This window comes from Ostrinia nubilalis, chromosome 18, assembly GCF_963855985.1.
Source record: "Ostrinia nubilalis chromosome 18, ilOstNubi1.1, whole genome shotgun sequence".
NCBI classification, from domain to species: Eukaryota; Metazoa; Arthropoda; class Insecta; order Lepidoptera; family Crambidae; genus Ostrinia; species Ostrinia nubilalis.
In genome coordinates, this window is record NC_087105.1 from 11131105 (window position 1) to 11151662 (window position 20558).

The 20558-nt window shown below is 41.6% G+C and overlaps 2 protein-coding genes across 2 annotated transcripts in view; both read left to right on the top strand.

Moving 5' to 3' along the window:
• Positions 1 to 12127, top strand: part of LOC135080813 (uncharacterized) — a 64341-nt gene extending 52214 nt beyond the window's left edge. The window contains exons 3-4 of the mRNA XM_063975536.1: positions 9411 to 9481; positions 11940 to 12127. Coding sequence (XP_063831606.1) covers positions 9411 to 9481; positions 11940 to 12127 — 259 coding nt within the window. The remainder of the gene's footprint in view (positions 1 to 9410; positions 9482 to 11939) is intronic.
• Positions 12128 to 12208: 81 nt separating this feature from the next.
• Positions 12209 to 20558, top strand: part of LOC135080814 (neurogenic locus notch homolog protein 1) — a 35184-nt gene continuing 26834 nt past the window's right edge. The window contains exons 1-12 of the mRNA XM_063975537.1: positions 12209 to 12273; positions 13916 to 14109; positions 14630 to 14861; positions 15557 to 15697; positions 15779 to 16100; positions 16784 to 16917; positions 17678 to 17833; positions 18822 to 19018; positions 19452 to 19632; positions 19686 to 19781; positions 19835 to 19930; positions 19973 to 20074. Of these exons, the coding sequence (XP_063831607.1) occupies positions 13933 to 14109; positions 14630 to 14861; positions 15557 to 15697; positions 15779 to 16100; positions 16784 to 16917; positions 17678 to 17833; positions 18822 to 19018; positions 19452 to 19632; positions 19686 to 19781; positions 19835 to 19930; positions 19973 to 20074 (1834 nt within the window). The 5' untranslated portion in view covers positions 12209 to 12273; positions 13916 to 13932. The remainder of the gene's footprint in view (positions 12274 to 13915; positions 14110 to 14629; positions 14862 to 15556; positions 15698 to 15778; positions 16101 to 16783; positions 16918 to 17677; positions 17834 to 18821; positions 19019 to 19451; positions 19633 to 19685; positions 19782 to 19834; positions 19931 to 19972; positions 20075 to 20558) is intronic.

Here is a 20558-nt window from a genome sequence, read left to right on the forward strand (position 1 = left end):
GCTGAGTTTTATCCTATTGCAATGGGCATTTATTTTGTTGGCAAGGTTGGCATTGTTCAAAGATTTCTTCTTGTTTTCTTAAGGTTCAGCCTTTCAGCAGGTAAATGCATTGATCGCCATCGCTGCACGCCAACTAATCGCGTTGGTTTGACTGAACCTTTATGCTACTGTTGTGTTTTGTTGCTACCTATTTATATTTGTGTGCTGTCGCATTAATAAATACTTCTTTATATAATTTCAACTCACTAAAATCCATATCAGGTTTCACGTCACGACACATAATTTGGCGACTGCGTTAAGCCGCACGTATGTCCATCAACAATGGCGGCGTGAATGTAAAAGTTTACTAGGTGTTTTCTACACTTAGTATACGCCAGGAATAACAATCAGCTTCGCCATAATAGACAGGAGATCGTGGTAGAAAGGTGATCGATTTACATGAATTTAAGTCGTGAAAAGAAAGATTTAAGAAATGTTTTTGATCTACCTCTATTCAAAGTTAGAAAGAAAATCCGCTATAGAATTAAGCAGTTAACATTACAGTTAAACTGAAGCTACGATTCGTATTGCCAAATAAATTACAGTTTCAAAGACTCCTGTTATGAAAACGATGCTCGCCACTCGATTCAAATGAAGCTTAGAAAAACTTGCTTGGTTGAATTTTTAATCATCTAGCCAGACCATTTTCAGTCTAGTATATCTTGAACAAATTCATAATCATAAGTCGAGTAAAGTCGTTTTAAAGGGTCTCAAGTTCTCAACTCAACTTAAAGGTATTCCCATGGGTAAATATTTGAGGCTAGATTTATGGCCCCGCTAAGACGTGACAAGACCTAAAATATTTGGCAACTAAATCACCATCTTTTAAGGTCTAATGGATTTGTGAAATTACTGTAGCTGTGGTCGTCTGGGAGTGAAATTGATCACCACATTTCACTGGCATTTGTCACCGTTTGTATTCCGCAGGAGACTGCTTTCTATGTTAAATTACCCCGATGTAGGGTTGCCAGGTCCAAAAACACAAAAGCCGGACTCTGTGCTTCATTTGGCCGGTCATTTTACCCTAAAAGCCGGACATGTGACGGGGGGGGGGGGTGCAATTAGTGTCATAGCTCACGAGTGAGTACTGTCATCGTATAACATCCTGATGCGTGCGCTTTATATTATTCTGTGGCTCGATTTTCGCCTGGCGCAGCAGGCCAAATAAAAAACAGGCCGGACAAGACAATATTTGGCCGGACAAGACCGTAAAAAGCCGGACGCCTGGCAACCCTACCCCGATGGGAAGGAGATTTCTATGTGATATGGAGGATACAAGTAATTGTGTAACATTTGTCAAGTGTAGAGCGTGACTGCATTCTCGCACTGTGTTTTATTAAGTACAATGTTTAGTGCATGAACTAGTGTACTAACTAGAATACTTAATAGACTTAAAAGCTCAGTTATTCATAAACATATGTTTCGGGACTCTGTAGTTATTATTATTTAAGATCCAAATGTACCAACATGATGCAATAAACCTATGATGAGACTATGGTATCATATAAACCAGAAAATCTGTTTGTCTAATGTTTTATGCTTAAACCAATAAGGCATTGTTGATGAATTTTGCTCCGTTTTGAATAAATTGTTGTTTTTGTGTAGAACTTTATTACATATTTAAAACAAATTACAAATCCAAAACACATTTTTTCCCGAGGGGTTAGGTAAAATGAAATTTCAGACAATAAATAATAGCTAACCTAAGCTAAAATAATTAATTGCTTTATGATTAGGATTTCTGTAATGGATAAATTAAATACAATGCGTTTGGCACTTAAATATTAGGCTGTTTTACATTACCCTACCTACATAAAATGTTCGTAAACCAAGACCTAAATAATGCGACAACAATACGATATCCACACACAGGCCAGGCAAAAACTAATGGCGTACAGGAAAGGCCCATTTCCAGCCGTTTGCTAGCTTTACCATTAGAGCATCATTGTTACGGAAATATATCTTTTACGAAGGAATAAAAATAGCTTGCAATTTCCTTTAGTGGGACAAGTTTTGCTTTGATTGTACAAAATCACTAGGTTTTATAGATAGGTCCCAATGTTTCTTTAGTAAAATAGTTTATTATCCTCTAGTTTTTTTTGCAATAAAAAGTATTAAGGTACCTTATAATCTTCTTACTAGATTCAATTGTAAGTATATCAAGAAATCGGTTGTAAAAACTTTTCCACATTAAATGATCGGCTATCGACGAGTATATGGATACAGTTTTCCCTATTAAAAAGGTATTTTCTAATGATCCTACTTACTTTCGCTACATTATACTATTTTATCAAATAAGATAAAGCAATTTTCAATTTAGGTTGATTAAAACTGCTACTCAACATTTTACTATATGGCAGTATAATCCAATTTAGAGTCAATTGCAACACCTTTTAAAATCAGTTTGAACTCTATTTTCTTTAGGCTAAAGAACAAAATGTTGTTTTGAATCTGTCTGTGCCTACGATCTGGCTAAGTGTATGCCAAATTTTGTGAAAAACGTCGTCTAGATCGTTTGCCAAGAAGCTCTGCTTACTGCTCACAGAAATGTGGGTCAAAAATATTTTTTGTTTTCAAACTCGCTTTCTTATTAAATTTCAACGTTATTCCCACTTTCATTAGTAATGAAATAAAATTAACAATACTGCATTTTTAAGAAAACATTACCCTTCTGGTGCAGTTGAGTAAACAGAAACACTCACTGGTTTCAATCCATAAAAGTAATTGTCACTTTTTGCGTACATAATGAATTCAAAGATAATAAAATATGGTACCTATTTACTTATACATATACACACACACACTCACCACACACACACACAAACACACACACACACACACACACACACACACACACACACACACACACACACACACACACACACCCACACACACACTCACGCAAGCTCGATCTCAAACATTTCTTAGTGTGCTATATTTTGTAACGAGTAAGTTTTTATCTCCAATTTTGTAGACTTTTTTGCGTGTTTCTAACATTGTATGTACAAACGGATCCTCCGAGAGATGAGAGTACTGGTCTCTGTAATACAGGCTCCTCGCCTAGCTCAGACACCAGTCTCTCACAATCTATTATATACATGATGTACTATTTTTATTGTAATACTTTTGTGTGAGTTAGTTTGTGGAGAAAAATAAAGATTTTTATTATTATTATTATTTATATGAAATAGGTGCTTTCCTTTGAGTAGAGTATTTTTTTGGTTTTATGTTTTTTAGTTAGCTGACTGAATTTTCATGCTTACTTTAACTTGGCAAATTAAGGCAAGTTATGCAAACTTTACGCACGCTAATGCATAATTTGACCCAAAATTCACGAGCACGGTTTCTACACGGTCGTAACATGACGTCATAAATCCCGTCATTTATGTGGCTGTGCCGAAGTAATGATTACGAACCAGACTGCCATGCAATACCCAGAAGTAGGGCAAAGTCATTTGCTTCAATACTGATATCTGTAGGTAGGTACCCAAAACAAATATTTCAAAACTAACTAAGCTTTAGTAGTTTAAAGACCGCCTTGGGTTTCCACAGGACTACAACACTAGGGTTGTGTTATATCTGAAGAAAAACGATTCTTAATTACGACGATATAGTGTTCCCCATTTAGGTTTTTTTCCAAATTCCTGTCACTGAAACCTCCATGTGTCTCTCACAATATGACCCTGGGCAGTGGCCCAAGATAACGTCATGGGGGTGGGAATCGCACTACACTGCTTAATACTGCCAACAGTTTTTTTTTAAGAAATTAAACAATGTTACATCTGTTTTGTTACTTTATGAATTAAATGTTAAATGTTTATATCCGAGAATAATGTAAAAACACGCAAAATGATTATGTTAATGATCATTTAAAAACCATGTCATGGCCAGGAACAGTCATTAGATATCAAAAACTAAATGGCCCATTCACAATGTCAGTGTCGTGAGAATCGCATGAGTTTCCATTGGTACACGGGTTTAGTGCACTCGACTTGCATAGGCATACATTTGGTGGTAAATACGCCGAAGTTCAGTAAAAATTTGAACCCTATTGTTATTGGGATAAGGTGGTGGAATATGTGTGCCTATGCCATGCATCCAAACGCCTTTCACCAGCCGACACGCCGGTTGAGCTCTTGCGTCACAGCACTCCTAGCTCGCACACGTCACTTGGATAGAAATAGTGGAAATAGATACAGTAGGAAGTTTATTATAATGAAATTTTCTTCAAGTTGTATCCACTCACTCCCAGGTCTCCTTATTAAGATCTTCATTTATGTCAGTAATGTTACCAGGCTGTGTAGATTACAGTTGTCCAAATTTTAGTTGTGGTCTTCTCGCTACATCATGTCACGCAGTAGTGATCCTTGCCAGTGATCCCATCAATACTGCACATAGGAAGTCAATTCCCAATCCTATGTCTCGTTCCCACCTGTTCCCACTGTGTAGCCAGGATCTACAGATCCACCAACAAAACTCATCCAGTAAAGGATAAGTTGGTTCGACAAGTTAGGAACTTATTTTCTAGTTATGAAATACCCATCGTTTGCAAGATTAGCGTTGAAACAGTGCATTAGAAGGCATATACGAGTACGTCACACCACACATACGTCTGAATAACTAAGTTAAATTCGATGCCCACCGCACGTGTCTTCACTGTGCCAGAGACAGAGTTCACTCACTCCGATCTCACAACACTGTTTCTAGCACTAAAACGTACTTAGCCGAGGATCGTTATTGGAAAAGTTGAGATACTCAGTTTTAGCCGATTCTAGGGTTTCATTGGCTTCGTTTACGACCTGCCGCTTGCCGATCCAGTCGACATCGATGTTCTTTAATTTTGCTTAGTTCACTTACGAAACGAAGTCCGCTTTTCTTTTAAGAAATGTTCACTGAAAATGCTCCTGAACTTCACACGATTTCAGATCAAGTAGTTAACTTCAATTACTTTACCTACGTAAAATAATAGTTAATATACTTTGATCCCATTATATTTATAATCATCAGTGATAGAACTTGGTTAAAGTTGCATGTATGGTAGTTAATAACGAGTAATACTTACTATTTATATCCTATTCTGTATTTGGAGTTATTGCGATAATTATGAAAGCAAGCAGCAATAAACGGGAGCAATATCCAATGAATTGTTATTCCAAGCTCGCTATGATCGGCTTTGACCAACTTGATCAAAGAGAACTTCCGAGGAACAACGTCGGACTTTGTCGTATTTCAAACGGTTCACAGCACAGAAACTTTATTTAATATAAAATAAAAAATATCCTAGGATCTCAGATCATCCCTTTCTATGATCTGAGCCTAGGATTAACCGCACAGCCATCGACAAATTATAGACTTGAAAATATGTAAGAGTTAAAATAGGTATACATAATGGGAATAAGATGACCTAATCTTGTTTTAAGAGCATGTTTTTTTTAACCTTGTCAACTAAAATTTTGGAGTCCAATTTTCCAAAAGAAAGTAATTATTAACAAGCGATTTTATTTCTACTCTACTTTTAGTTTTTTGACACAGTGCTTTGAGTCGCTAAATAAACAATTATTTCTATGCTTCCTTCGTTGCTTCCTAAACACTGTTACGATGGAAATAATAAAGATATCTGTAATGCTTTATCGGCCTCTCAAATTCATTAACGGAGGTTTGGGCCCTTCGAAACTTCCTTAAATAATTAGTAAACTCTAATCTTTTTGAACCGGGCTCTTTTGAAAAGTTCTAAAGGCACCATTAGTGAAAAGATTCACAACAATTTATAACGAAACATCGAACACTTTAGTTAACTTTTGCCCTTTCTCTGTAATTTCACTTAATTGTTCAGCGATTTTAAGTTTCGCCTTTAACTCAGTGATTTGGAAGAATTGAAGAAATTTCAAAGTACCTACTTATTGGGTGCAATAGACTGTTTTTAAGCCTTTTATTAGTAGGTATTGTTTTGCGATCCTAAAACCATCTATGAACTTTTGCTTTAATATAAAACTATCATTAATATCCAAGAAAATGTTGGACGGGGGAGATTATAATGTTTAGGGACAGTTTAATTTGACTTCTGTTCTATTTACAAAAAATATGGTTCTAACTATACCTCTACTTTGTAAACAAAATAGAGCAACATAGCTGATGTTGCTTTATTTCGATTTCCAGGAGCGTTTCCTGCTAGACTTTCTTTTGTGACATAATATTTCCGTAAAGCCCTTAAAATTCATCGCGTGCGCAGGGTCAACGTCCGCCAAACAAAGATATCTTGAACCGGTGAAAGTAATCAATAATTAGCATGCTGACGTTACGTCGTTACGTCACAACACTCTACTGACGTAAAGAGTGAGTCAGGAGTGTGATGTTTCAAAACTGTAAAGTGTAAACTATTGTTGCGACAGTGTTACAGTGCGCTTGTGTAACACTTAGCTTTTAATTGCTTCGCTGGAATAACGTACATCCTTTTTGGAATATACCTTACGGATTATAGTAGATATTATGTTGTCATAAATATTTCGTTTTGTGACTCAGAAACCTTGACGTCAAATGTTTGGTTCCATTTAAAACTTTCATTTTTAAGAATTATGTTTTCTCTTGCATAAAATAATATCCTCAGAGATGATAAATATTGTCAAAAACAACGCAAAGAGCATAAACTCATTTTGGAAGACTGCAGAAAACAAATTCCCATTGATCAGAAAAGTTCATAATTTAAATATAATTTTAATCTTTTATAAACTTTTTTCTAACGAGTGCGCGACTTATCGAAGTTATCTGAAAAAATGAAAGTAAAAAAAAGTAATTAATTCCATAATGGCCAGCAATAGAGTCATCGCAAGCCATAAAAAAAACTTATGTTTCCAATTTTAAAAGTGCATCGAAGCGGGAAAGTCCGCGCGTTTAGTAACCGCAAAGTGGCGCGAGGACGCATGCGCGCTCATCGCTACTCGCTTGGAATCTCGATGTGAAAAATGATGCCTCCATGAATGCCAGTGCCACCCACAGAAGGTGTTGGTGTCGGTTTGTATTGTTTTGTGAATTCATAATCAAATCTTCACGATACGTAACATAAGCTTTGTGGCAGTCCACTGAACACACCACAAAGAAAATAAGAAAGAAATATCTTTATTAGCACTTTGTACTTAAGTAGCTAAGCACGATCTCCTGTTTTTTATATCCAGCTGCTGCCAGTTATTTCCAGGGTCGACGGATCATTGAGAAGGTGTCGTCTAACGCCCGTTTCCTATATTCAATCCTTGTCCAAATCTGGATTACAACTGTCAAATTGAATTCAGTTTTAGATTATATTTCCAAAATGTTCGATGCATTTACACTTTAATATTGTTTAAAAGTCTTATAAACAATATAAAAATGTAAAAAACATCAAAAACCGCAGATATTTTGGCCAAAAACATATTAAAATTTGACAGTTGACAATCCAAATCCGTCCAATTTGGATTAGGATTGAATATAGAAATCCAGCATAAGACATCTACATAATTATCTAGTCGAAAAACTAGATATCTGCACTGATTTCATAGTCCTCGTCAATAATCAGCTCAACATAATACAATCGACTGACCATATTAGTAAACAAAGTGCGTACAGTCGCCAGAGATCAGAATGCATTTCTGTTGCAAAATCGCACCCATTTCAAATTCATAAGAGTGTAGCTTGATGTAACGTTATCCTGTAGATACGCTGCAGTAGCGTACCGGATAACAATCAGTGTTAGAGACTTGACAATTCAAATGAATAATTGTTACTCGTACCACTACAAGTTGCCACAGGCGATTCGTAGAATCAGAGGACATCAGTCTTTTGTTTTAAGAAACAGATGCCTATCGTAACGTTTTCCCTTCGCTGTGGAACGCAAACCGCAAAGGCCAAAATACCAAAAAAATTTTCTCTGTGACAAAGTGAGTGGAATGCGAGAAACGTGGAAATTCAAGAAAATATGCCTTTAATGGTAAGGAAAACCTATTCCCTTTTTTAGTTAAACTTGAGCTCCAGTTTTGCTTCAGATTTTCATAAGGATTTAAAGTAGTTCTAGATTTACCTTGAAGCTTCGTCTACTTCACCAACATAGTCAGTAGTTATGAAGTCATATAAAATCAAACATGTGCATAGATGTGCATGACATTTTTTATTTTCAAAGTCTCTACAACATTGCCAAATTCTTTTGGTTTATACGAGTAGGTACTTCGAAACCTCATACTTATAAGTAAGTGTGGTGATGAAATGTAAGGCCACAATAGCGTCTGGACGCAGGTTTCTTAATGCATTAATAAAATAGTTACAAGGGCGGGACGTGAGTCGCATACATATTAACAATCGATTCAGCCATTGTTTGGGACCAAAAGAATGCTCGCCATAGCGATCCAAGACATATGGTGTTAGGAATACAATGGAACTGTGATTCAGTTCTTGTCCCAAATTAAAGTTTCATAACTTAAACGATCCATTTAAATGCAAGCATTAAAACAAAACTAATTGAAATCTTATAGCGCATGTATGTGGCGTGGCATTAACGATGAAAAACACATGATGCAGTGTTTTACAAAAGGGGTTAGCTCACACATGCTCAAAAGTATAGTAATTATCACATATAATTATCACCAGCTTAATTATTTCAACTAATTGCATTGCATTCAGTAGTAGAGCATTAGCTCTATCATTTTTAGTCACTGTCAGCTAAAATATATTATACTTAAGCATACTTACAAGTAGGTAATCTAGTAGATTCTTTATTAAAAGATGTCTAGGTAAACCACTGTTCATCATAAGTAGCTATAATAGAGCTATTTTGCGACAAACATTTCCCGACTAACGTGCTTCGTGCAAACTATACAAACACAAATCGCATCTATGTGGTGTGCACCGGTAAAGCGCTAGAAATCCATGCAATATGTATGACTTGGATGCGCTCCTCCTACGCCCTGGGCCGGGCCCGGGAATTTCATGCAAGCTCCATTCAACCTCGGAACGCATACAACAAGCGGTTAATTTTCTCGTACACAGCCCATTCAAGTTAAATCATGAATGGCTTGAATGGTTGTAAAAACTTTTAAGGTTGATGTTCGTGTGCACACATGTTTACACATCGATAAAAAGAGGTTCAGTGACTTCAAGAGGCTTGACACAGCCGAACACAGTTTTTTATGAAAATAAAAAATACTTCATAAAAAACTTGCGACCGCACAAGGCGCACGACGCGACACTGACTGGCATGCAAGAAAACTACATACTTTTTCGACGACAAATTTTGCTATTCTTTTGTTTTTTCTTCTCGCTCGATTTTCCTCACGTGTAAGTCAAACTAAAGGCTTAAAACACATTTTTTAATTTCAGTTATTAACTTTAACTTCTTTCTTTTGTTACAGACGTCGCGTGTGTGATGCAGCGATGGCGGTGAAGGCGGCGCTGCTCTGCGCTGCGTTCTTCTTACAATATGGTATGTAAAGATATAACATTATGTTGTATAGTAGTTAGTAATAAGTATTATAGTAGATAATAATAAAGATTGTGTACATACTTCTAAGGTATAAACTGTAGTAAAAGTAAGTACAGATCATCAAATGTTCCCAGCTAACTGAAAATTGCTCACAATTATTTTTTTTTTCTCTTTTCTCTTCTTTAAATTAAATAAGTATACAATAAATTATTATTCCATTACTATTGTATTAACTCCTTAGAAATATTTTTTTTTAATTCTGGTAAAAATTAACCTACCTTATAAACCTAAACCTAAATAATTCTAATGAACATAAGATTACACGACTCCAGCGTAGATTTCTTTTGAAAATAATCTTGTAAATAACTCCGAGTAAAAGTATGAAGTAGAGCAGAACAAAGAAATAATAACTACAACTTAAAGCTTCTGAAGAAAGTTAGTTGCTTGACTTCAGCTATACACTCGGTTCTACTTTATTGTGTAACTTCACCTGTTAGAAGAAGTTTTAAGTGGTCAGAACGAGTCCGTTGTTGGCCAAAGGTCCAAATAATTGTGAACGTGTTTCAAGTTTCTTGCTTCTTTGTAACAACGTAAGTATTTAATTGCATCGTTGAGTCTCTCAATCGTTTATGGATTGTTGCGTAGAAAACAGCGATGTAGCGATGCATAGAATAGAACTTTTACTTATAGCCAAAAACTTTAATTACTACCAAGAAACCCAAAACGTGGGTAATATAAGTCCTTAATATAACGGAGACTAGATCAGATACTCAGGACAGATTACCTAAGAAAGATAGAGCAAGAATTTTACGAATAAAAATAAGTATAGCTAAGTACCTTCTACATTTTTTTATGTAATTTTAGCATGAAATAAAAACAAAAAAATATATAGGTATTACTTTATTAGTTGTTTGAACCAAAATGGCAACCACTCAACACGTGTCATCTAGAGTAGAACCTAAGATTTATGTAACGATGGTATTCTAATAGAGCCATTATAATTGAAAAAAAAGTAACAACTCAGCACTGCTTATTAAATAGTCCTAATACTAATGTTTCATAGAATAAATGAAATATGTAGTCCTAATATGAGTACCTACTAATAATAGCATAAAGGACAATGGGCAAAATGGTACCCGGCTCCAATAGATATGAGTCTAGTATCGTTTGAAAGGTCTTACCAAGATGAACAACTTTTACTATGACCACCAGCCTCAGATCTGGTTGTGTACGAAGATATTCATACTTTTTTGCAGAATGGTACCCGGCTCCAATAGTTATGTTTGTAGTGTCATTTGAAAGGTCTTACCAAGACAAACAACATTTACTATGGCCACCAGTCTCAAATCTGGTTGCGTTCGAAGATAAAGATACTTTTTGTGTAACCTAAGTATCATACAGTATGAAGGGGGACGCGCTTAGCGTACTGTCGCCACAACGTTTGTAGCACCTTTGTTTGTCGCAACTATGATATACCTACACTCGCTCGGGGCAGGGCACCGACGAGATGGTCGGACGCGGTGAGGAAGACGGTGGGCGGGAGTTTGCATCGTGCGGTCCACACAGCTTATGACCGCAGTCTGTGGAGGAACACTATCTGTGGTCGCGATCCTCATCAGTGAGGGACCGAGGAAGAAGAAGAAGTATCATACGTGTCCATCGTATGGTACTTAGGTTATGCGAGGCAGGAAGGGTTTACTGCTCCAGCATCCTTCCTTAACTCTATAATTATTGATGGGGATAATTATTGTGAAATAAATAATTTTATTTAAAGAAGTACTACCCCCATTAATAAAAAGTTACACCTAGGAAGAACCTTGGATTAAAATGACATTTCCATACCAAATGACAATTTAAGCCAGAGTTCAACTAGGGTGTAACTTTTATTAATAAAGGGGTTAAAGTTTTATTACTTCTTAAGGGTTTTATGATGGGTTGCTAAAGCGAATAAACCCACAAGACCCAATAAGTCCACCCACAAGATGGACCGACGACCTCATAAAGGTAGCGGGAAGGCGATGGATGCAGGCCGCCACCAACCGGCCATTGTGGAAATCATTGGGGGAGGCCTATGTTCAACTGGACGTCCTATGGCTAAAATGATCATGATGATGATGATGAAAGCGAATAAAGGGCTAATAGCTTGGGTAGTTCATCGTAGGTATAATCCTTTCCTTTTCAATGCTTCTTTTAGTTATATTAATAGATTGTAGTCATAATACATACTCGTATACATGGATGATTGTGTTATACTTTCATTATAATACTTAGTGGAATTACTGCTTTCAAAACGTGAATTAGAACTGGCCCCATAGCAGACATTTTCCTACATCTAAAGGCCTTTTAAAATATATATTGGTTATGGCTATTGGAGCGGGTACCACTTTCCATACATTTGTGCCCATCATCCTTTGCAATCTCAATTCTGATGTGCATCTAATATCAACATTGTTTTCAGCTTCAGCCGAGTTGAGAGGGCGATGCCCGGCAGAGAGCGTGTCATGCCCGGCGCGAGCGACGCCGTGCGGCTCCGACGACGAGTGCGGCGAGCAGATCTGCTGCAGCACCAGCTGTGGACGCGCCTGTGTCGACCCGCTGTACACTGGTCAGTTCAGCAATAAACAGAACCTTCCCTACCCATTCTAATCCTCTCCAGCCGAGTTGAGGGCGATGCCCGGCAGAGAGCGTGTCATCACCGGCGCGAGCGACGCCGTGCGGTTTCGACGAGTGCGGCGAGCAGATCTGCTGCAACACCAGCTGTGGACGCGCTTGCGTCGACCCGCTGTACACTGGTCAGTTCAGCAATAAACAGAACCTTCCCTCCCCATTCTAATCCTCTCCAGCCGAGTTGAGAGGGCGATGCCCGGCAGAGAGCGTGTCATACCCGGCGCGAGCGACGCCATGCGGCTCCGACGACGAGTGCGGCGAGCAGATCTGCTGCAGCACCAGCTGTGGACGCGCCTGTGTCGACCCGCTGTACACTGGTCAGTTCAGCAAGAAACAGAACCTTCCCAAACCATTCTAATCCTCTCCAGCCGAGTTGAGAGGGCGATGCCCGGCAGAGAGCGTGTCGTGCCCGGCGTGAGCGATGCCAAGCGGCTTCGACGAGTGCGGCGAGCAGATCTGTTGCAGCACCAGCTGTGGACGCGCCTGTGTCGACCCGCTGTACACTGGTCAGTTCAGCAATAAACAGAACCTTCCCTACCATTTTTCAAATCCTCTCCAGCCGAGTTAAGATGCCCGGCAGAGAGCGCGCCCGGCGTGAGCGACGCCGTGCGGTTTCGACGAGTGCGGCGAGCAGATATGCTGCAGCACCAGCTGTGGACGCGCCTGCGTCGACCCACTGTACACTGGTCAGTTCAGCAATAAACAGAACCTTCCCTACACATTCTAATCCTCTCCAGCCGAGTAGAGAGGGCGATGTCCGGCAGAGAGCGTGTCGTGCCCGGCGTGAGCGACGCCGTGCGGTTTCGACGAGTGCGGCGAGCAGATCTGCTGCAGCACCAGCTGTGGACGCGCCTGTGTCGACCCGCTGTACACTGGTCAGTTCAGCAAGAAACAGAACCTTCCCAAACCATTCTAATCCTCTCCAGCCGAGTTGAGAGGGCGATGCCCGGCAGAGAGCGTGTCGTGCCCGGCGAGAGCGACGCCGTGCGGCTCCGACGACGAGTGCGGCGAGCAGATCTGCTGCAGCACCAGCTGTGGACGCGCCTGTGTCGACCCATTGTACACTGGTCAGTTCAGCAAGAAACAGAACCTTCCCAAACCATTCTAATCCTCTCCAGCCGAGTTGAGAGGGCGATGCCCGGCAGAGAGCGTGTCGTGCCCGGCGTGAGCGACGCCGTGCGGTTTTGACGAGTGCGGCGAGCAGATATGCTGCAGCACCAGGTGGACGTGCCTGCGTCGACCCGCTGTACACTGGTCAGTTCAGCAATAAACAGAACCTTCCCTCCCCATTCTTCCTATTGCGACCTTGTAGGACCTACAGTGTAAGGTTTCTGGGTGGTTCTCATTGGCGAGGCACTGAGTCTCTAAATCAAACTTAATAAAACCTAGCCTTGAAGGCTTGTCGCTACAACGGCAGCTTTAAAAAGTATCAAAAATAAAACTCATATTGATGGCTGGTGAGTGCATGTCATTCCAATAGGTCCCTCCCACCAAGTCGATCTTTTAAATTTTGCTAGACCACATGCTAGACGCTTGCTCCTGCCTCGCTATTTAGTAGAGTACCTACTCGAGAGCTTGCAATATTGTAGAGCTAAGAGTGAGATGATCAGTAAGATCAGGAGATACATTAGGTACTCTATTTAGTTATCACCGTCAGACCACAACAATAGACTGCACAAGCACATTCCACTCCTTTGACTGTAAGTAGATAGATAGTATACGACTTCTACTAAGACTTGCATTTTTAGCTTCTGCGCTTTATTTCAGGTTGTGAGAACGTAAAGATGTCATCAGAGAGGATATCCCGGGCGCTGGCTGCTGAGAACAGCCGCAGCGGCCGCGGGATGCTGAAGAGCGTGCGGGCTCCTCGCTGCAGGGTCTCCGACGGAGAGTTCGAGGAGATCCAGTGCGATAACGAAATCGTCAGCAGCTGCTGGTGTGTCGACGCTGCTGGGTTTGAGGTAAACGATTAGATTTTAGACCAAATCCCCTGTTAAAGGTCTTTATTAATAAATAAATAAATAGCCTCGAACATTTTTACACTACACTTCTAGTCCTAAACTAAGCAAAGCTTGTATTATGGGTGCTATAGATAACGTACTTTATTGTGTGCTGGCTGTGTGTTAGCTAAGTGGAGATATCTGTCAATTAAAAACACGAACGATAAACATAAATTGTGAGACCCTTAGGTTCATGATTATGTAAATTTTGGTTCAAACTTGTCTCTACATTTAATTTGCCATGTATCAAAGTTTGCATTACACATTACTTCCAATTCATTTTTGCTCCAGTTACTGGTAGGCCTTAGTTCCCCTTTCGTTTATAATCTGTCACAAAAACTGACACTACGCAAGCTGGCGTCACGTCTCTGTCCAATATACTTATCAGGGTATTGGCTCCAAGATTTTTGTCTCAGATATTTGTTAGTGCAAATAGGTACAACCAACCTTAGCACATGTCATTAGAGTACATTTTCCCCAGGTGCCCGGCACCCGAGCGCCCGCAGCAGGCCTAGTCAACTGCACGCGCGTGTCTCCATGCGCCGCCCACACGTGCCGCATGCTGTGCCCGCTTGGCTTCGAGCTGGACGCGCGAGGCTGCCCGCTGTGCAAGTGCCGGGACCCCTGTGCGTCCGTCACGTGTCCCGGACAGCTGTCTTGCCAGCTGGAGGAGACGCCCTGTCTGAGGCCGCCGTGTCCACCAGTTCCTACGTGTGAGTGACCTTTTGGCTTCATAGCGCCGCCCACACTTGCCACATGCTCTGCCCGCTCGGCTTCGAGCTGGACGCGCGAGGCTGCCCGCTGTGCAAGTGCCGGGACCCCTGTGCGTCCGTCACGTGTCCCGGACAGCTGTCTTGCCAGCTGGAGGAGACGCCCTGCCTGAGGCCGCCGTGTCCACCAGTTCCTACGTGTGAGTGACCTTTTTGGCTTTATAGTGCCGCCCACACTTGCCACATGCTGTGCCCGCTCGGCTTCGAGCTGGACGCGCGAGGCTGCCCGCTGTGCAAGTGCCGGGACCCCTGTGCGTCCGTCACGTGTCCCGGACAGCTGTCTTGCCAGCTGGAGGAGACGCCCTGCCTGAGGCCGCCGTGTCCACCAGTTCTTACGTGTGAGTGGCCTTATTGTCTAAGAACTGGTCGAGTAAGTTGAAATGACAATATTAGTGTGTTTCTTACCTACGTAATGTGATTTAATGCATTTACTACATACTCACCGTTAGTGGTCTGGATATACTCCAGACAAGATTATTGAACAGTTTTTAAGCGTTACCAATTTTTCTGGTCGACTCATATATTAAAGAGCCGATAACTCTATAGTACGAGTTAACCTACGACTACTCATAACTGTCATGCTCTTACTTTTTAAGTCTGCTATTGGTATTGATCTTGAACTCATTTGTTTGTTTCAGGCAAGAGAGGAAGAAGTTTGTCAAACATTTGTCCAGCAGGGGAGCCTCTTCTCATATCTGAAACAAGCCGACCGTTCCTTTGTGGTACGGACCCTGGGAAACCAAACTGCCCACCTTTCTACAGATGCCTAGTCGAATCAGGTCCGTATCATAAATCATGGGGGATTTTCCCTACCTATTTAATTTGAAATACCCCAATAATGTTTTGCCTTTTTTTACCAGGAAACGATTACGGAGTCTGCTGTCCAGCCTCCCTCGAACTCCAAAAAGCTGGCACTTGTCCAGCTTCCTCATCCGAAGAGGTAGAATGCGGAGCGCCTTGCGCACACGACTTAGAATGCCCGTCTATGCAGAAGTGCTGCGATGGAGGAGAATGTGGAAGACACTGCACTCTACCACATAATGTGACCATGTGTACCCAGCAAAAGATGCTAGCAGAACTACTGGTCGTCAGCGAGAAAGAAGGAAAAGGATACGTGCCTCAATGTGCAGCCGATGGAAACTTCGTGTCCAGGCAATGCTCTAGAAACGGACTCGTCTGCTGGTACGCATTTGTTTTCGCAATTATAATTGTAAAATATGATATAACTAATTCAGTTTCTTCTGTTACATAACCGTGAAATTATTTAAGATATAAAACATTTGCACTAATGAATATTCTAACTAATGCTCGGGTTGTATCGTTAATTTCGACACAGAAAGTACAAAAAATTATGATTGTGAAATTGCTCATACATAATGCAGTGATAGCTGCAATAAGCATTGCATGCAAGCAATCATACTATGATCCACCTGGTGCATTTTAATAAAGGTGTCAGATTTATGACCAAAATAATGTTAATATGAATACGAGGTATTTTATTTAGACATTCAACATAATTTATCGATAGTAAAATTTTTTTTTTTATGTGACAGGAGACAAACGAGCACTATCGATATGTTATGTTGAAATACACATAATTTCTTAGTGCGGCGAACATAACCATGACGCTGTAATTTCAGGAGTTCAATGTAGTATATGCAACTAGATCCGTGCCTCAAGAACAACACGTAGCATTGCACAAACTCTTTCTTTGATTGCCAAAAACCTTCCAGGAACCTTTAGTTAATACGAATGTCGCGATGTGGATGTTTTACAGGGGCGACAATGCTTTGTGGGCTGTTTTTCTTCGTTTTAGGTCTTAACGCGTACCTTGCACAAAAAGAAACACTACTCTCGTTTCCCAGGTGTGTGGACTCCGACGGCAATAAGCTCCGCGGGTCCATGGGCCCTTCAGCCACCGTCCAGTGCTCGCCAACTCCCCGCCCCGCCCGTACTGGAGCCAGAAGTCTCACCACCTGCACCAGGGCCCTATGCGCAGGTAGAGTTTCAAAACTATGTTCTTTTGATTATTTTCATTGCGGGTCCAATGACAATTTAAATTTCCCCCGGGACAAACTTCACTGGGTTTTTATTGGCAGACATACTGTAGATCCTGGTTACAAAGCAGTTGCAGCGGTGGGAACAGTCACAATATCGATAGCGCTTTCTTGCGCTGCTTCTTCTCAGCACTGGCCCATTTATTGTCCCGAAGCAGTGGTAGGGTTAATATTGGGACGTGTAAAAGTGCTTTCTAAAAGCCTATTTGCAAAAATAAATGAATTTTATGAATTTATTATTTATTTTTTAGCATTGGATAATGTTGTGAATGTAGGTACAGACATCAGCACATCAGATTTTTTTTTTTATACAAGACAAGGCAGGTATTTGCCCGCGGTCGCATATTTTTGTTGCAAAATCTCTTCTTTTTCCCGTCGGGAAATGCTTTGCGCATACTTATTGGCCGATGGGGACGGTGGGTTATTATGACTCTCCCCCAACCAGAAGAGCGGCGTACCCACAAAACCCAGACAGTGTCCGCCTAGAAACGGAGCCGCGAGTTATTTGTCCTAAAATTGGACAATAGTCCGCGGCTTGTACATTCACCCCTATTACAACTACATAAAATCCTATGGTGATGCTTGATGTGCTGCTGTTTCTACCTACCCACTAAAGAAAGTCCTTTCGATATAGTGACTTTTTTCAAGACGACGGTAGCTTCGAAAGTCTGTCGATATTTTATATCGCATCGTAATTCGCAGGCGTCTGCGAGTACGGATACAAGAGTGGCGCGGACGGATGCCCCACTTGCGAGTGTGACGACCCCTGCGCGGGATTCCCCTGCCCTGACGGAGAGGAGTGTGTGAGGGTCCGAGACGCGGAGTGCTCAGGGGAACTGTGCACTGGATACCCTGTCTGTGAGTGGTTTTTAAAACTGTTTTAGGGTAGGCAAATAAAATCAAGCGAAGAAGATGCAACCTGACCTGAACCATAAGGAACAGCGTCCCTGGACACTAAAGCTTTGTGATGTTTGCGACTTTATCGAATTGAAATCGAAAAGGTATGGATTTTTTCTATTGGACTGATACAACATATGTAGGCCTAGTATTACTCCAGTTAAGAATAATAATATCATTAGATAGGCTGAAATATTAGTACACTTACCAGAATGATGCAACTTAACTACTGTCAAAAGATGAGTTAAGTGTAACATCGTTAGGAACATCTATTGAGTAGTTGTAAAACAAGATATTCTAGATTGTATGACTCTACATTGCATAATCGATTTTGTTTGTGAACTAATGTACCGTAAATACAACATCTGTGATTTGGGCTAATATGTTTATAAACATTGCTGTCGTTTCCGTTACATAATAGTTAAGGTAGTACTGATTACTACCTACGCAACTTCTACCGTAATGATGATGTTCTATAAACGATTTAATGCAGTTCAGTAAGCATAAAACAGAATATCGATTTTAAGAAGACACGAATGTTAAAAGTATTTCCTCTCACAAAAGGTATCACATTCACAATCATGTGTTTCATCCGTTCGTATATAAAATTCTCGCTTCCCGTTCACCTAATGGTGCGTCCACACTGAGCGTACGAACTCGCGCGGCACACTCGACATCCTGCTCATTCAAAAGCAGGGTGAGCAGGATGACCAGAATGCCGCGCGAGCGCGTACACCCAGTGTGGACGCACCATAAGAGCAATGTGTGTGAATATATCTTAATTTGGCCTCATGTTTACGCAAACTAACTTAATTTAGAATAAGGCAAATGAAATTGACTGGAATGTAATAAAACACAGGGTCAACCTTAAGCTTTAGCTCAGTGCAGCCTGAGCAACTTCTTGCGAAATTAAAAATTCAACTGACTGACCAAACCCTTATCTCACCAGGTCGTCCAAAGGTATCATACGACAACCCTTGCGAAGTCGGGGTCCCGGCTACGGACGATGACGGCAGCGTGGTGGGATGTGGCACCGACAGCGACTGTCCTGGCGAACACTTCTGCACCAAACTGAGACGCAGTGGCAACGCTGTGTGCTGCCCTGATCCACACTTTGAGAACTCTACGGACAGCTATTCCATGGAGGTGAGGATGATGTTTTGAAATTCACCTAGTGCCTTGATAGAACTAATTTTAATTTTGTACGTAAAAAGCGCTGACTTAAAATCTCGTGCTCTGTCTTTTCTTAAGTTACTTTCCTTTAATATTTTGCTTGTGTAACTAAAATTCCCATTATTAAAGGTTGCACTATTTACCAGTGGTCGTTTCCACAGCTACCCAATTTAAAACACGTAATAACTTTAGACACCAATGCTATCTATAACCATGACTTGCCTTGGGTGCCTTGCTGGTCACGACTCCCTGTCTTTGTACATGTTGATATCCTCATCACCTTCATCATCATCATCAGGTCATTTCATCTCCACTGCAGGAGGACGACCCTCTCTACCAGAGGCAAAAGGGAGAACTTCTCCCAGATCAAGCGAATACAGACATTAACGCTCACCACCTCTTCCAGCTAAACCTCGACTCATGTGGCGTAGAAGCGGAAGCCCTCTGCGGCCTCAACTCCACGGCCAGCTGTCCGGAGGGCGCGTGCGACGGCGAGCTCGTCTGCTGCGCCGCCGCCTGCGGGCCCATCTGCATCGACCCGGCCAAGATGCGGCTGCAGAGCGACAGAGTGGACGACACTCCAACGAGTGAGTCACGGGATTATTGACTTTATTTCATTTAATGCGCGTGCGACAGCGAGGCGAGGTGGTCTGCTGCGCCGCCGCCTGCGGGCCCATCTGCATCGACCCAGCCAAGATGCGGCTGCAGAGCGACAGAGTGGACGACACTCCAACGAGTGAGTCACGGGATTATTGACTTTATTTCATTCAATGAGCGTGCGACGTTGAGGCGAGCTCGTCTGCTGCGCCGCCGCCTGCGGGCCCATCTGCATCGACCCAGCCAAGATGCGGCTGCAGAGCGACAGAGTGGACGACACTCCAACGAGTGAGTCACGGGATTATTGACTTTATTTCATTCAATACGCGTGCGACGGCGAGCTCGTCTGCTGCGCCGCCGCCTGCGGGCCCATCTGCATCGACCCGGCCAAGATGCGGCTGCAGAGCGACAGAGTGGACGACACTCCAACGAGTGAGTCACGGGATTATTGACTTTAATTCATTCAATGCGCGTGCGACGGCGAGCTCGTCTGCTGCGCCGCCGCCTGCGGGCCCATCTGCATCGACCCGGCCAAGATGCGGCTGCAGAGCGACAGAGTGTCCACGACACTCCAACGAGTGAGTCACGTTAATATTGCCTTTTTTTCGTTCGTCTTTGTTTCAGCCAATTATATCCACTGCTGACAAAGACCTCCCCCAAGGATTTCCATTATAAACGGTCCTGCTTTTCCCACATCTAGGTGGTTCCCTCTACTTTTCACCAGACCCTTAATTCATTGGATGAAATGTCTCTTAAAGTATTTATAGGGCTGAGTTTTTCTTGCTGATATTACAACGCCTCACATGGCTAAGTATGAAGACATGAATGCTACTGACAACGCCACTCTAGTAGCAAAGTTTTGGGCTGACACTGTGTAGGTTTGTTGTCGACACTACAAGAAGCAGATGGCTAAGAC